The 17,125-nt window shown below is 38.1% G+C and overlaps 2 protein-coding genes across 4 annotated transcripts; both read left to right on the top strand.

Moving 5' to 3' along the window:
* Positions 1-400: 400 nt before the first annotated feature.
* LOC27206637 (sodium/potassium/calcium exchanger 4) lies at positions 401-6,285 on the top strand. Of its 3 annotated transcripts, XM_016182442.3 has the most exons (6): positions 401-575; positions 843-1,061; positions 2,762-2,949; positions 3,028-3,211; positions 4,592-4,963; positions 5,508-6,278. In XM_016182442.3, the coding sequence occupies exons 1-6, from the start codon at positions 536-538 to the stop codon at positions 5,840-5,842; spliced, it is 1,338 nt and encodes a 445-aa protein (XP_016022799.1). In that variant the 5' UTR covers positions 401-535; the 3' UTR covers positions 5,843-6,278. The 3 variants fall into 3 exon arrangements, with proteins under 3 accessions (XP_016022799.1, XP_044779773.1, XP_016022798.1); XM_044923838.1 differs by lacking the exons at positions 4,592-4,963; positions 5,508-6,278 and adding an exon at positions 3,272-3,514; XM_016182441.3 differs by lacking the exons at positions 2,762-2,949; positions 3,028-3,211 and having other exon boundaries at positions 5,508-6,285.
* Positions 6,173-10,651, top strand: LOC120285625 (protein suppressor of forked-like). The gene is made up of 9 exons (XM_039298253.2): positions 6,173-6,197; positions 7,153-7,561; positions 7,743-8,018; positions 8,077-8,380; positions 8,681-8,872; positions 8,938-9,351; positions 9,408-9,515; positions 9,965-10,265; positions 10,323-10,651. The coding sequence occupies exons 1-9, from the start codon at positions 6,173-6,175 to the stop codon at positions 10,568-10,570; spliced, it is 2,277 nt and encodes a 758-aa protein (XP_039154187.1). The 3' UTR covers positions 10,571-10,651.
* Positions 10,652-17,125: the final 6,474 nt, after the last annotated feature.

Below are 17,125 nucleotides of genomic sequence, written 5' to 3'. Positions count from 1 at the left end.
GAACATGTTTTAGAATAATTGCACTTCGGACTGCACCAGTATCAGTTATATATAAGTGACGTATAGGCAAACCCCTAAACCACCAGTGCCAGCCAACAACATGTATATCCTGAGATGTAAAATAAAATGTATCCCAAAGCAAAAGACGTTATTTATATATGTAAATTTCCACTTTCAACTGACCCAGTATTATTTATATGTGTATGTACATATGTATATTTAAAAAGAATATTGCAACTACTGGATGCAACATTATATGTTTAGACTAAATCGGCAAAGGAATAAAGTCTTATGTGACGTTTATTTTTAAGTATATACATCTGGATTTAAAATGGCTCCATCTCCTCCTTGTCAGCAGTTGTAACATTCAACTATGAAGGGTAACAATCGAACCATTTTATTATCAGGCGTAGCCTTGACTAGTTAATCAAGACACATATTTTACTTGTTTGAGCTGTTATATACAAATCAAAAATATCTGGAAAATTTAAATGTTCAATGGTAAATTAGTTCCATCAGCACTGACTGAAGGATAATGTTCTTCGACTGGAGCTCAACTGACTTTAAGCCCGACGGTAATCGTTTGCACTCCATAACTTACAGATTTTTTATAAACACAAATGTAAAAGCGTGGTCAATGATGCCAAAAATTAGCTAACAATAATCTAAGTCACTGACTAGTTTATTATTGGCAAAAGTTCTTAAACAATAGTTTCCTTTATATATATTTACAGCAAGGGTACATACATATATAAGCTTTGGTTTCCATACTTTTATCCATATTTTTCTTTATATATTGTATACCTGGAGTTGTAACGCATTATATATTTTTGCCATTTTAGAATGGAAGTATTACCCGCTTGCATATAGACATGATATGAGCTATGATATTGATGACCTTAACTGTACTTTGCCGGCCATCGTGGAGTTCCCTAACCTTATGCGACAAAAAAGTTGGATAGCAATCGTAGTGTCATCTTTGGTCAGCATGTACCTTTTTGTCATCCTAGCGATTGTGTGTGACGATTATCTAGTGCCAGCCATGGAGCGCCTTTGCTACAGTAAGATTTAATATGCCCAATTTTAGATATCACCCAAGTAACGCAGAAAGAAATAAAATATCCTTAAGAAAAATGTTATCTTGCTTGAATAACAAAGATGCCGTTGATGTTTTTTGACTAATTGTTGAAAGTCAGAATTCTTGCGTTTATCTGCTAAAAGTAATTTAAAAAAGGCTTGGTTCGACACAGTGAGGGAAATTAAAGAATTTGTTGTCAGATTTAGGCAATTCAGTATTTTAACAGTTTCGGAAATAATCTAATGAAACTTAACTCTAGAGGGGTATCACTGTCATTTATTTATGGAAGTTGGACTTTCCTTTTGTTATGCCTATTATATACAATATACTAAAGAATCGTTACATATTTAAAACTGAATATCATTTATTAATACGAGCTTGCACAAGCACATTAATAATTAATTAATTAATTAAAAGCACACTACATATTATATGCTGTAAGTGGGTATATCGATTTCAGTCAGTAGTTTGCAACGCAGTAAAGGAGACATGTGTGACAATACGAGTGTAAACCATATGTATACATTTTTTTAGTTAGCTTCCTAGCTTCAATGGTTTTATTTATAAAACGTTATTCGCAATTTCTCTATATGTATATAATTACTGCAAGGGTATATAAGTTTTGGCATGCCAAATCTAGAGTCCTTTCTTGATTTTTCTCATGTTATTTTTACAAGAAAATTTTAATATATTTTTGTAATGCACATCGATGCACATTATTATTTATGTAGAGTCAAATTTTCTGTATTACCTGAAAGTTACAAGTTGTGAACTAATTTGCTACACTTTAGGATAGGATATTATATTCTATTTTTTTGCTAGTCGTCACACCAAATAGTGTCTCTTTATAACGAGCTAGTAAAAATATATATTTCATAAAGATCAACTACTATATGTAGGCAGTGTTTGCCGACCTCTCATATTGTTCAAAACTTATGTATTCATATGATTTTGCTAATTATATGAGTAGATTAAATGAAAATTAATATCTATTAAATATTTCCATATTCTCTTAGTATTATAGAGAAAAGTCATTTTAGTGAAAGAGTATAGTAGTGTAAGCAACCTGATGCACGACAGAGGAGAGTATAGTAGTGTAAGCAACCTGATGCACGACAGAGGATTCAAAAAGTATTACAAAAATTTCAAACTTATACTTAAACTATATTTTATATTTATATGTATATTAAACAAGGGAGAATGCTATAGTCGAGTTCCCCGACTATCATATACCCTCTACTCACTCTACTCTAGTGTGAATTCGAACGCGAAATTTCATAATTTTTCTGGGATATTGATAGATTTTGGGGGAAAAAATTACAAGAAAATTAAAAAATTTTCTAAAGAGGGGGCGTGACCCGTTTGGTGGCTTCAGGGCGTAAAAGTGGACGTGGCAAAAAGATTTTTTTGAAAATCGATAGAAATTTACAAGACTAAAAAAAGTGTGCAGTTTTGTGCTGTTTGTGGGCGTTAGAATGGGCGTGGCACATTACTCTACTAGTAACGGGTATAAAAAGGTCATAACTTTTACCAAAAAAATGGACTTCAAATTTGGATTTTTTCCACTTCCTAGGCTCAAAATACAAATTTCGGTTTCTCGATTTTATGCGTTATCAGGTATCCTAAAAATTGTGGTTATGTTTGGCCTCTTTTAATTTTGGTATAATGTTTGTCTTACAATAGCCCTGCGCATGACCTATGATGTGGCGGGAGCCACTTTTCTAGCGGCTTCCACATCGGCACCGGAACTGTTTGTAAACTTTGTGGGAACTTTCGTCACTAAGGGCGACATCGGACTTGGCACTATCGTGGGATCTTCCGTGTTTAATGTCCTGGTAATTGCAGGAGTTTGCGGCATATTTACTCAACCGGTGCGTACTATTCACTATTTAAGCTGCAGTTCTATCTCACACATTTTTTTTTTCTTTTCGTTTTTGCATATTTTGCAGACCAAACTGGATTGGTGGCCGGTGACCAGAGACACAGCCTGGTACCTCATAGCCATAGCGTCGCTCACATATGTGTTGTATGATTCGTTGGTTACGTGGTATGAGGCTTTTGCCTTTTTACTACTATACATTGCTTATGTCATTCAATTGTCCTTTGACCGTAGGATCCAAAATTTGGTTCGACGTAAGAAGAGTTATTTTTCAACGTTAATTTATTTTATATATCTTTTAATTTTGAAACAAGAGAGAAAGCTAAAGTCGAGTTCTCCGACTATCATATACCCGTTACTCAGCTAGTGAAAAGGCCAACGCGAAATTTCAACATTTTTCTGGCTTATTGATAAATATTGGGAAAAAAATGTAAAAAAAATTAGTACGTGTGGGCGTGGAAGTTTTTGGAGGCTTGTGGGCGTTAGAATAGGCGTGGCAAAAAGTATTTTAGCAAATCGACAGAAATTTACAATACAATAAAAATATTGAAATATTTGCAAAAATGTGGGCGTGTCAGTCAAAATTTGTGGGCGGTTTGTGGGCCTTAGAGTGGGCGTGGCACCATGGGTCAATAAACTTGCGCTGCGTCTATGTCTCTAGAATCTGTATGCTTAATCTCAGCTTATGCTCCTGAGATCTCCGTGTTCTTACGGGCGGAAGGACGAACGGACAGGGCCAGGTCGACTATTGATCCTGATCAAGAATATATATACTTTATATGGACACGCTACCTGTTACCTATTACCTGTTTCAACGAATCTAATACACCCTTTTACTCTAGGTGTAACGGGTATAATATTACAATATGGTTGACTAAAGATTGGGCTGATATTTGGAAACAATGCAACATTGACAATGAAAATTAAATTTAATTCGGTTAGTAACGATGCGATCCCTGAATCAAGGACTCAGAGAAACAGGACCTTGTAGTTGAAATAAATCTTCGCATTCATAAACACCAATAATAGATACTTTGCCAGTACATTTCTAAAAAAAATGTCGTGAGGGGCAGACTGAAAAAATAAGAGAGAGGTAATGAGAGCAAAATCCTCTAGAAGTTATAAGGGATCTATCGATTATAGATTAGTCTCCATGTCAACTAAAATATTAGTTCGTTGTTGCGATTAGTGGTATAAATGAAGTTCGAAGACGAGAAATAAAAAGCCTTCCCTAATAAATTTCCGCTATTTAAAGTCATTCCCCATCTGTAACTGTGTAGTACCATATTCAACTAATATAACGCTTAAAAAGCAATGCTTTAATTTATGTGTGAGCATTTTACATATTTAATGCAATTCATTCATGAGCTAATTCAAAATAATCAAAAATAAGCCTGTTCCCAACGCAGTTCAGAGTCCTTGCTTCATGCAATTATAGGTGACCAGATTCGAAATTTTTAATCGTAATCAACCCAATTTTGTGTCTCTCTAGCTATATTATTATGATTCTAAAACTTGCATTCATGTTAAAGTTGAGCACTCTGTACAGCCACGAGGGAATTGGCATACACAAATTTAAGAAAATTAAGTGCAAGAATATAAATTTCAGAATTAACTAGATAAATCTTCCTTAGATGATCATGCTGAGTCGGAGCTGTTGGACGAAGATCCGATGACCCGCGAAGAAGAGCCGCTGAAGGGATTTCGCGACCACGTGTGTGCGAAACCCCAAACGGAATCCAATTTTTGCCAGTGGACCTGGTGGGCCGTCAAATATCCGGCAGAATTGATGCTTGCCTGCACTGTTCCCAGTGTTAGATCCATCTTCTTCCTTTCCATGATTTCTGCCGTCCTTTGGATTTCCTTGATATCCTACCTTCTTGCTTGGTTTCTCACAATTTTGGGGTACAACCTCAAAATTCCAGACGCGATCATGGGCCTTACTGTATTGGCCGCCGGCACTAGTGTCCCCGAAGTAGCGTCCTCGTATATTGTGTCCAAAAAAGGTAAGTACCTATGGTACTCCTTCCGCATACGTGTGCCGAAATATATTAAGTGCAGAAATGATTCTATGTACGAACAAAAAAAAAATATATATATATAAAATATAAACATATGTTACCGAAAAATTTAAAAAGTCCTACGATCGTCCGATTAGAACCATTTTTTCCTTTTCAAGCTCTTTAAAATATGAAATCATCCCGTTCTTATATACTACCTGCTTTATCGACTGTTGACACTGATCCAGAATCTAAATACTTTATATGGTCAAAAATGTCTGCTTTACCTTCTGCAAGGGTATATAAATTTACTCAGTTTCGATTTCGAAACTAAGCTGCAAAAAACTAGCCTTGTACCGAAAGACTTCATAAGCAGCGTGAAAAACTAGGAACTTGTTAAATTATTTGTATAACCTATTTGTAAATGTTACTATAAATCGACACAACTATAAATCGATCAAGGTTCAGTGATCACCTTGATTGCAATGCTTTAAGAGGAATTTCTATAGCTTATTTCGAATAAAATGTTATCCAATTGTTTTCATTTCAGGATATGGGTCAATGGCCATCTGCAATGCCATTGGGTCGAACACATTCGACATTTTTGTATGCCTAGGTCTACCCTGGCTTCTGAAAATCCTTATATACCAGCAAAAGATCGAGATCGACTCCACGGCCCTTACCATCACCACGGCCATGCTAGTGATAACTGCCGCCGTTCTCTATTTGGGTCTTCTGGCAAGTAGGTTTGTGATGGGCAAGATCGTCGGATATCTCAGCATAATCTTCTATGTGCTTTTTCTGATTATCGCCTGTACACTAGAGATATTATTGAACAAAGAAAACATGTGCGACATCGAGGATCCAAGTGGATTTTTTGGATAAGCAGTAAGTTAATTGAGCCTAATTAAGGAAAATAAACTTTTGAAATGAGAAGGTAATGGAAACAGGAATTATCCCCACCCTTTATTATAAACATTTCGTTTTTGCTAGTAGAGTGATCGGGTAACAGGAACAGTTGGATCAATTGAAAATAGTTGAAAGAAGTCATAGTTTGGATGTTTTTTTATCAATATCTGATCTTATTCGCTATATACCACTACTTTTAATTATATAAATATTGCAGCGTTCTTTTATCGTTGTGTGGCATTCTTGGTGCAAGCCTAGTAAGGGGTCTTTCGTTACTTCATATTTTCTGACTCCGCGATCTTGAGCATGAGCAACTTTATAAGAAAAAAGCGTTAGGATAATTATACCAGTTACTCGTAGAGTAAGAGGGTATACTAGATTCGTTAAAAAGTATGTAACAGGCAGAAGGAAGCGTTTCCGACTATATAAAGTATATATATTATTGATCAGTAGCCGAGTCGATCTAGCCGTGTTCGTCTTTCCGTCTGTCCGTATGAACGTCGAGATCTCAGGAACTATAAAAGCTAGAAGGTTGAGATTTAGCTACAAGCATACAGATTCTAGAGACAAAGACGCAGCGCAAATTGACCTCTGTTGCCACGCCCGCTCTAACGCCTACAAACTTCACAAAACTGCCACGCCCTCACTTTTAAAAAATTTGTTGATATTTTTTCACTTTTTTTAGTCTTGTAAATTTATATCGCCCACTCTGACGCTCTAAAACCGCCGAAAGCTTCGCGCCAACATTTTTGAAATATTTTAGGATATTTTTTCATAAATTTATTAGTCGTCGAACTATCGATTTGAAAAAAAACTTTTTGCCACACCCTCTCTAACTCCCTAAAGCCGCCACAGCCTGTTGGTTTACGTATACCGTATTGCTATTAGAGGCAGTAAATCAAAGACATGTTATATCATAATTGGAAAATTATAATTGGGAAATGTAACGAGAAATAAATAATTTTACAAATAAAATTTTATATCGAGTTGTTTTCCATCATTTTTCTGGGTGGTTTGGATATAAAAAAGCAATGCAAAAATTACTTTTTCTGCATTCGCAATGTGCCTAGTTTTGTTGTGCAATTTCAAACGCCGAAGAACATTTTTTCATTTTTTCATTTTGTTCAAATGTTACTATAACAATTCCCCAATAATAAAACAAGAGAGAATGCTATAGTCGAGTTCCCCGACTATCAGATACCCGTTACTCAGCTAGTGTGAATGCTAAAGAGATTTTTCATAATTTTTCTGGGATATCGATAGGTATTGGGGAATAAAATGAGAAAAAATTCAAAAATTGTTTAAAAGTGTGGACGGGGCAGTTTTAAGCGGTTTGGATGGTAACAACATAGTTTTACTTATCGATGACAAGGAATGGGGCATGGAGCGCCTGGTGCGAGCTCAGCAAGTGGTGGAGCTGCGGCCCTATGACATCGAGTCCTGGAGTGTCATGATCCGCGAGGCCCAAACGCGGCCAATCCACGAAGTACGCAGCCTTTACGAGTCGCTAGTTAATGTGTTCCCGACAACCGCTCGGTACTGGAAGCTATACATTGAGATGGAGATGCGCTGCCGGTACTACGAACGCGTAGAGAAACTTTTCCAACGCTGCCTAGTCAAGATTTTAAACATCGACCTATGGAAGCTCTATCTTACCTACGTGAAGGAAACCAAGTCGGGTCTAAGCACTCACAAGTAACTGTTCTACCTTATTTAACATAATTTGAAATCTTAGAAACTATTATAATTTTTGTCAAAACTTGCAATGCAGCGAAAGAATAATTTTTTTTTTGTTTAAAGCATATTGGTTTTTTCGATGCACAACATGTTTTTAATTCTGACACGCTTATTCTATTGGACTTAACTCTGTTCTCAGAGAAAAAATGGCCCAGGCTTATGATTTTGCACTGGAGAAAATCGGCATGGATCTACACTCGTTCAGCATCTGGCAGGATTACATATACTTTCTGCGGGGCGTTGAAGCAGTGGGCAACTATGCTGAGAACCAGAAGATCACAGCAGTGCGCCGCGTATATCAAAAGGCGGTAGTCACACCTATCGTGGGCATCGAGCAGTTGTGGAAGGACTATATCGCATTTGAGCAAAACATAAACCCTATTATATCAGAGAAGATGAGTCTGGAGCGATCTAAGTGAGTGTTACACGCAGCGTTTGCTAAATGTTCTTTCTAAATTCCCACTTTAAACCAGGGATTACATGAACGCCCGTCGTGTTGCCAAAGAGTTGGAATACCACACAAAGGGTCTCAATCGCAACCTGCCAGCCGTCCCGCCCACACTCACAAAGGAGGAGGTGAAGCAAGTGGAGCTGTGGAAGCGCTTTATCACGTATGAGAAGTCTAATCCGTTGCGCACTGAAGATACGGCCCTAGTCACCCGTCGCGTCATGTTCGCCACAGAGCAATGTTTGCTGGTGCTCACCCACCACCCGGCAGTGTGGCACCAGGCTTCCCAATTCCTGGACACCAGTGCTCGCGTGCTCACCGAGAAAGGCGTGCGTACTAGTGTTGAAAACATTTCACCTATTCTCTGCGTTACTGTAGTGAATCAAATAGAGCGGGTTATGCCCTTTGCTTGGTGGTGGGCAAAGGTCAAAACCAAAAACGAATCAAATATAGTCTCTTGTTTGCTGAGAAGTGTCGCCCCTCGGGTAAGGGAGCACGCAGTGGCACAACACAGATGCCTTTCCGTGGCTTGCCCCGTTGCCCCTGGCCAGGCCGCACGCGTTTTACTCTTTATAACTAAGTCGAACTTTGTGTATTTACATGTTTAATTCCTTATTAAAACGTTGCAGGACGTCCAGGCGGCCAAGATTTTTGCGGACGAGTGCGCTAATATACTGGAGCGGTCTATAAACGGCGTGCTAAACCGAAATGCGTTGCTATATTTTGCCTATGCGGACTTTGAAGAAGGACGGCTAAAGTACGAGAAGGTGCACTCCATGTACAACAAGCTGTTACAGTTGCCAGACATTGATCCCACATTGGTAGGAACACACATATTGAATATGTTTCATCAAATATTTGATACCATTGAAATGGAATACTCCAGGTCTATGTTCAGTACATGAAGTTCGCCCGTCGTGCTGAGGGGATCAAGTCGGCCCGTAGCATTTTTAAGAAAGCTCGAGAGGACGTAAGGTCGCGCTATCACATTTTCGTGGCCGCTGCTTTGATGGAGTACTATTGCTCCAAGGACAAAGAAATTGCGTTCCGCATCTTCGAGCTGGGATTGAAGCGTTTTGGTGGCAGTCCAGAGTATGTGATGTGCTACATTGACTACCTGTCCCATCTAAACGAGGACAATAATACGCGCGTCCTGTTTGAACGGGTACTTAGTTCAGGTGGTTTGTCGCCGCACAAGAGTGTTGAGGTCTGGAATCGCTTCCTCGAGTTCGAGTCTAATATTGGGGATCTCTCCAGCATCGTTAAGGTCGAACGTCGCCGTAGTGCCGTTTTCGAGAACGTACGTCTTTTGCTACTTTTTTTTTTTTTAATATCTTATAATATTTTTGTCTAAAGCTTAAAGAGTATGAGGGCAAGGAGACCGCCCAGCTGGTTGACCGCTACAAATTTCTGGACCTTTACCCCTGCACCAGCACCGAGCTCAAGTCAATAGGATATGCTGAGGTGCGTAACCGCCGAATTTACTTATTTATAAAAACATAAACAAACAAAACAAGCTAGCATCCATAACCGCGAAATAATTGGAATTTCTTGTTATACTACAACAAACGATAACACGTGATCGTGTAGTAATCGCCATAACAGTTGAATGTCTGAAGACATTTCTTGAAAATTGATACATTCATTAAAATTTGTCCAATTTGAGACAGTTTGTAGGAACTCATTTGAAATGAAAGAGCACGACTATTTTATTTTATTTTATATGTGCGAACAAGAAAGGGATAGCCGAACTTTTTTACAATACTTTTTATAGGATCTTGTTTGGTCTATGCAAGTACGATTTTACCTATAAATCGCTCTGTGCAGTATAGTGCTCTTTTTTGTTGGCACATGCTTCACAAAATGTGTGTCCTTACTTACTTTTCTCGGTTCGATCACCTCCGTTCTTGCAGAATGTGGGCATTATACTGAACAAGGTGGGTGGTGGAGGTCAAAGCCAGAACACCGGAGAGGTCGAGACAGATAGCGAGGCAACGCCACCGTTGCCACGTCCAGATTTCTCCCAGATGATTCCATTTAAGCCGCGTCCATGTGCTCATCCTGGTGCCCATCCACTTGCAGGTGGTGTATTTCCGCAACCGCCAGCTCTGGCCGCTTTGTGCGCCACCCTGCCTCCACCGAACTCCTTCCGTGGACCGTTCGTTAGCGTAGAGCTACTGTTCGATATCTTCATGCGTCTCAATCTTCCGGACTGTGAGTGTACCTGATTGAAATTCCCTTCAATTTACTTTGAACAATTATCTTACTTAGCCGCACCGCAACCGAATGGAGACAACGAATTGTCGCCTAAGATCTTCGATCTGGCTAAGTCGGTTCACTGGATCGTGGACACAAGCACGTATACGGGGGTGCAGCACAGTGTTACGGCCATTCCACCGCGCCGGCGACGACTGCTGCCTGGGGGCGATGATAGTGACGACGAGCTGCAGACCGCTGTGCCGCCCTCCCACGATATATATCGCCTGCGGCAGCTAAAGCGTTTCGCCAAGTCTAATTAAGGAACGTTAAAAAAACATATTTTCACTTTTTTCTTTCAATTTATGTATTTACAAGAAATCCAATAAAGCAAACCACATTAATTAGGTTTCGTTTTGTTGGAAGGTGCTTCGGAATTTGCGTTCATGCCTTTGGCATCATTGTCCATTGTGGTACTTTCAAATTTTCCTTTAAGAAATCAACTGAGTGTTCGGTTGCCAACTTCTTCTCTTCATTTAGCCCTTCTTTTATGCGTTTTCCCATCTCCTGGTTTTTAGCATTACCCAATTTTTTCACTTCACAGTTGCTCTGCACATGGATTTGGTGACCTACTAGATTCTCAAAAATCTTTCTACGAACAGCACACACATAAGGGTCGATGTGCTTGTGCAGGCACTCCATTTCCGTGTAGTGTTCGAACCCGGATATAAATGCGGCCTGCTTTCCCTCCACCACACTTTGCAGATAGCTTATCTTTTCCAGTCGATATCGCTTGCGCAGCGGTTGCAACCGTCGCTGGATAACCACGGGCGACAGGCTAATCCCCGAAAGTCGTGATGCCATCTGGAGACCCAGGAGAGCGTCACATCGAACCCGTTTGTGTGCATTGTGCCATAGGACCGGATATTGTTCGTAAAGCTGTAGTAGACGGCTGTTCTCTCGGGCATAGTGACGATGCCGTTTTTATAAAGATTGCTGCTTGCACAGGAAGCTCAATTGTTCAAAGTGCGTAAACTTGGTAATATCATCCAATTCACAGTCCGCCTCCTAGCGCTTCCTTTGCTTGAGAAATCTTTGACACAGCGTCGAGACGCGGATCCGAACTTCCGTCACGCCGAAGCTTCGGCAGCAATAAGTACTCCAGGCATTCGTTATCCTACGCCAGGAGTCGCGGCACAGCTCCATGTTGAGGAATGCGACTGGTTCCAGAGACGATGCTCCGAGCGGTACAAATCGATCAGGCGGTGTAAATGGTGAGTCGTTAGACGTTGGCCCTCTAAAACGGGTGATACCTCCTGGGGAAGAAGATTGAATTGCGATAAGAATACGTTTAATCTTCATTTTATAACTGTGATATTCAACGCAGTGACGAAGGCAACTACTTTATGCACAGGGAGAAATATTCAAAAGTGAGGAAGCCACTAGTCATATACCAAAGGTATCAAAAACTAATACGGTAAAATTATTTTTCGCCTCAAATCATCACATGTTTTTCCTATAAAGGTAATATTTTGGGAAGCACTTGAACCTGCATTGTAGAATCTGGAACTGGTTGGGCTGCAATCATTTTTGACAGGTTCTTCTGGTCCACCGCAACGAATAAAAATTCTCCAGAATCACGCAAATACTCCGAGTCCTCAACAAATTTAATTGCTGCACAAGCTGATGGTTAAGTTCATTATCCTCGCCATTTGAGCGCTGCTCAGCTAGCACATCATGCATGAGGTTATCCTCAGGATTGGCTCCGTCATTGCTATCAGCTTCAGGCGCCTGCCAGTCGGAGTGCCACACGTCCATGTGATCCGATTCGTGATTCGGAGAAAGCGCATAAGGGACGCTCCCCGCACAATGATCATTCAATGCCATACAGCTCCCCGGCGCAATACCAAGTGTAAACCCTGCCACACTGCCTCCGCATCTCATCGATTCCTATCCGCGGGAGAGTGCAACCTAAAACCAGAAGAGGAAAGGATAGTGTGATTGGTGTTTACCCTTTCAATTGTAAGTTCTAGGTTTGGAGACAAGATGAAAAGTTGATAGATGTATTTTTGTTGTAAAAGTTGTATTTTTTATTAATCAATTTCGTGATTGAAAAATGTATTAAACGAGAAACTAATCTTGTTGTGGATTTAACTGGTTTCAAGGAAGGGAAATCGGCCACAGACAGTCTACTTCTAATAGACCACCTATTAGCTATCTTGAGCTATATCCAGGAGAAACCATATATCCATAATATAACTAGATTTCGAATAATGACACAAGAATAATAATATTCTAGTAGATACGAGAATAATAATATTCTAGTCTCTTTGGATGTACTCTATCCTAGAGCAACTAGTAGCTTGGAAAACTGGACGTAAAATAACAAACTACATCAAAAGTTACATGACTAATAGAAAAATACTTGTGCACATCAACTCCGACCTCTCCTCCTACCAACCAATGCAAAACGGCATTCCACAAGGCTCCTACTTTTAGTAATTTTCTTCACAATAGCCTATTAAATTACGCATCACTCGACGACTTTTCCATCAAAATAAAATCTAAAAACAAAAAATTAATTAACCTTAACTTTAAACCTATTCTCTCTACAATACTCGACTGGGCTGTATATTCTGGGGCACTGCTCCTCTCACCAACAAAATGCAAATGCTATTTACTATCTGAGAGAATGCCAATACAGAACGTTACATCGCTAAGAATACTGCGAATACACTTTATTGACAGAAATAGATGGAAAACACCCAATTTCATTTTTCTGGGATATCGTAGATATTGAGGAATAAAAGGAGAAAATATTTAAAAATTGTTCAAAAGTATGGGCGTGACCGGTTTGGCGGCTTTAGGGCGTTAGAGTGAGCATGGTAAAAAGTTGTTGGCAAATCAATAGACATTTAAAAGACTAATTAAATTATGAAAACATATACAAGAATTTTTCAATAATGTGGGCATGGCAGTTTTAGGGCGTTAGAGTGGGCGTGGGAAAAAGTTTTCATTTCCTTTTGCAAATCTATAAAAATTTACAAGACAAATAAAAATATGAAAAAATATCAACAAATTTTTCAAAAGTGTGGGCGGGGCAGTTCCTTGAGGTTTGTTGGGGCTTGAATGGGTGTGGCAAAAACTATTTTTTTTGGAAATCGATAAAAAGTTTATAAGGCTAATATGTGAAAATATGTCAACACTTGATCTTGATCAAAAATATATTTACTTTATATAGTCGAAAAAGCTTCCTTCCTGTTACAGGCTTTTCAACAACTCTAGTATACCCGTATACTCTATAGAAATATGCCGGCAAACCTCACCTGCATGGAACACCAATCTTTCTAGAATCGACACAACACTCAATAAGTTCAACAAAAACAACACGACCCCACAATTTTTCAGGAAACTATTAACAAATAAGCAAACCAACGATCTTTCCTAGACCTACATTTTCACATATGGATCTCAAACAAACGAAATTACCAGCTTCGCTATAACCTACGAAATCGAACCTATCAAACGGCACATCCTACCCTACTCCTCATCAGTCTTCACACCAGATCTTCTAGCCATTATAGAGGCCCTAAAAAGTCAAAAAAGAACACTTCAAGAAATAACCTAACCAACATCGCCAAAACCTCAACTTGGCATCAAACATCAAACCAAAATCATCTTACCAGCTACATTTTTCTTAACTTTTAAAATTGTCTATCTCACGAGGAGAACAAATAAAAATCACACGAAACTCGGACACACACCTCAACCAAACCGAACAGACAACCTATCACTGGAACACCCGTTGTCCACCTGTATCCATCTTAGAACCCAAGGAAGCCACATTTTTAACAATACCAGCCCAATCCCATCAAACAAATTATATATCCTTAAATACATTAAAATCACCAATCTGTACCACCATATATAATTTAACCTTAACAAGATCTATCTAAATGTAAGCAAGGGAACATCAAATTTTGCATAAAACATTAACTGAAGGCCTCTGCTGTCATAGCTCTAATTAATTTGCTAGCTCCTAATTTAATTAATTGTTAGCTTTTAAAAAAAATAAAAAAAAATTAAATAAATTATTCAAAAAATATATGAACAAGAATATATATGTATGTATACTTTGAATGTGTCTAAAATCAATATATCATCTGCAAGAGTTCCTCGTAATCGTAACTCATCTAGTGGAAAAGCGAGGAAGAAAATTTATAAATTCTCTTGTAAAATATCCAGAAAGGGTAATTAGCAGATATGATACAAAAAAAGAAAGTCTCTACAATTATAGTCTCGCCCGAAAGAGGATACAGCTGGTGCCCTGTGCTCGAAAGACCAGTAGCAGGATTACTATTTACCTATTCATTTTTTGTGGATCCATCCCTTAAGTTCTGTGAACTGCATTGAGATCGTTGCAGCTTTAACACCATCCAAGTGGATTTCTATATCACCTGCTTTGTCCCGCTCATCAGATGGAATCTGATCCGCTCCACTGCACAGTGGTTCCACTCGTATGGAGCGGCGGCCATCTAATAGAGCTTATGAAAACACGCGAAAAAAATGTTTGAGATTGGGGCTCTCCAACCCCCCAAACAAAAAATTCTTTACCCCGTAGAAGTATGCAGCATTTTTTTAAATACATCATAGAAGACTGATAAAATCATAACTTATGGTCTAAAAAATATTTTTAAAATGTGGTAAGAACATGTTTAAGATTTGGTGTAATATACCTCCCCCAGGGAACCCCAAACTCCAAAATAATCAGAAACAAATATAAACAAAGTGAGGAAACGTTAAATTGTTGCAATTATTATTAATTAAAGGAACTGATAATAAACAGTATGATAGTAATTAATTAATAATGAAGTGGAGATAAACCAAATTCAAAATATTCAGTTTTTACGTCTTTTCTCATACATTTTGCCAAGTTATTCATTTCTGTGGGACTTGCTCCACATAAATAACATTTCATGGACGAAGATTCACTTAAGGCGTTGCATATTTTCCCATCCACCATGGTTAGTAGTAAGCTATGTTCAACTTTTATCTTTTTATCATTTTAAAATACTTCAGTTGGATTCAGAAGGTTTATTTTTTCCTTAAAATACTTTTCCTCATCGATTGAAAGTTTGGTTGTCTCTTTTTTAAAATGATATCGCCTTCAGTAACGTGTTGACGATGGTCTGTGGTTATCCTTTGAAATTAGTTGGAGAGGTACGTAGGATGTAACAAATAAACTTTTATCCTGTAAATCATTATTGGAAGACTTTTGATTATATTCGCTATGACCGGTACTTCCATTAAATCTCCACTTTCCAATTAATAAAAATTTTTAACACAATCATCAGTGAGTGTTTCGACTACCTCAGCTTGAAGTTCCAATATATTTGACAAATTTTTTCAACACATTCAGTTAATTCAGTTACTATAGGGATGTGTCCTCTATTTCCAATATTACATTGTACAATATTGATGACTTGAAATTGTAATTTTTCTCCGTGGGTACCCTTCTTTGTGCACCATAAATCAAAAATATATAGAGCTCTGAATCGTCTTCCATAAGCAAAGATAAATTTAAACAAATCAATATAATTACTTGTTTATTATAATAAAAGTTAAATTGACATGGAAGATTATGCAGAAACACAAAAGACAAAACGACACAAACTTAACCCAAAAATAACAAATATTTCCGCAGCTGAACTCAACACTATTATTATCTTAAAACTATGGTTAATTCAATATATAAGGAGTCTAGCTCTGCATTTTTGAGGAACACAACTAAAAGTTTAAGTAAACACAAAAAAGACAATAAAAAGGCCGTTTGAAGATATTAATTTTACTTAACTTAGTTAACCGATTAGTGCACAGTGCACTGTGGACTGTCTCGATTTCGTATAATGCTTGACGATTCAAAAAATTAAATTGTTTAATAAGTGATAGAGATATATTTTCATTATTGGTATGTGTGAAAACGGCGTAAAATAAAGAAAGATCTGAACTTTTCAGTTTTTTATTGAATGGCTCGGTACAAATAACTTTAAGGACTGGATTTGGGTTAATTATTAATTGGGATTTTATAACTCTCCTGGATCTTGCGGCTCTGTTCCGCTGTCATTGTTAAAATACAACCCTTTACACTCCACCCAAAAAACTACTTCAAACACTCACAACAACGCCCATCCACCAGTGGAACCAGTGGAATTAGCTAACGAATAGAAGATCTTATCCTTTTTCCAGTAGAGAGTTCAGTGCAAAACAGAACTTGACCGGAACTTCTCCAATCAAAGACAAATTCGTATATCAAATAATTGGGGGTAAACAAGTACTAAAATAGAGTCGAGTGCTAATAAAATATATGTGCATAGCTTACTCCGTACTTGTTATTATACATAAAGCATGTGCCTAAGAACTCGTTGCTTATATAGATGCGATTACCGATACCCAGATACCCGGTACAAATATAATATAATAAGTATTTTAGCTTTCAGCAATAAGTTGTCCTTTGCCAGATCGACATATGTATACACATTATCTTGAGCCGCTACATATATATAAGTAGTATATATTGCGTTGGGCTAATTGATTCGAGGACAGGTGTCAAATCTGTTTCCGGCAATCGCTGGTCAATCTGCACATGGTGACGTCAATTAGCCATGTTATGACATCAAACGTATAGAGATACTGCAGTATCACGTTCTCATTGGTAATATATTTCTGTATTTGGTGGAGTATAATTAGTATTATTGATAAGGGTTTTTTAATTTCTTTGGCCACTTGTGATTGCTTGAAAAGCTCTTTATTCTGAAGATAATATTGCATAGAACAATTATTATTCCTCAGCTTTTCGTCGCCTCCCTTTTGGCACACGA

This window comes from Drosophila simulans, unplaced genomic scaffold (genome assembly GCF_016746395.2).
Source record: "Drosophila simulans strain w501 unplaced genomic scaffold, Prin_Dsim_3.1 Segkk5_quiver_pilon, whole genome shotgun sequence".
Classification (NCBI taxonomy): Eukaryota; Metazoa; Arthropoda; class Insecta; order Diptera; family Drosophilidae; genus Drosophila; species Drosophila simulans.
This window is presented reverse-complemented; position numbering and strand designations above follow the sequence as displayed.

Coding starts and splice junctions, on each gene's coding strand:
- LOC27206637 (XM_016182442.3), top strand. CDS start 536: ATGTTCTTCGACTGGAGCTCAACTGACTTTAAGCCCGACG. Junction 1,062..2,761: donor CATGGAGCGCCTTTGCTACA/GTAAGATTTAAT, acceptor GTCTTACAATAG/CCCTGCGCATGACCTATGAT. Junction 4,964..5,507: donor GTATATTGTGTCCAAAAAAG/GTAAGTACCTAT, acceptor TTTTCATTTCAG/GATATGGGTCAATGGCCATC.
- LOC120285625 (XM_039298253.2), top strand. CDS start 6,173: ATGAGCAACTTTATAAGAAAAAAGC. Junction 9,352..9,407: donor GTAGTGCCGTTTTCGAGAAC/GTACGTCTTTTG, acceptor TTTTGTCTAAAG/CTTAAAGAGTATGAGGGCAA. Junction 10,266..10,322: donor GCGTCTCAATCTTCCGGACT/GTGAGTGTACCT, acceptor TATCTTACTTAG/CCGCACCGCAACCGAATGGA.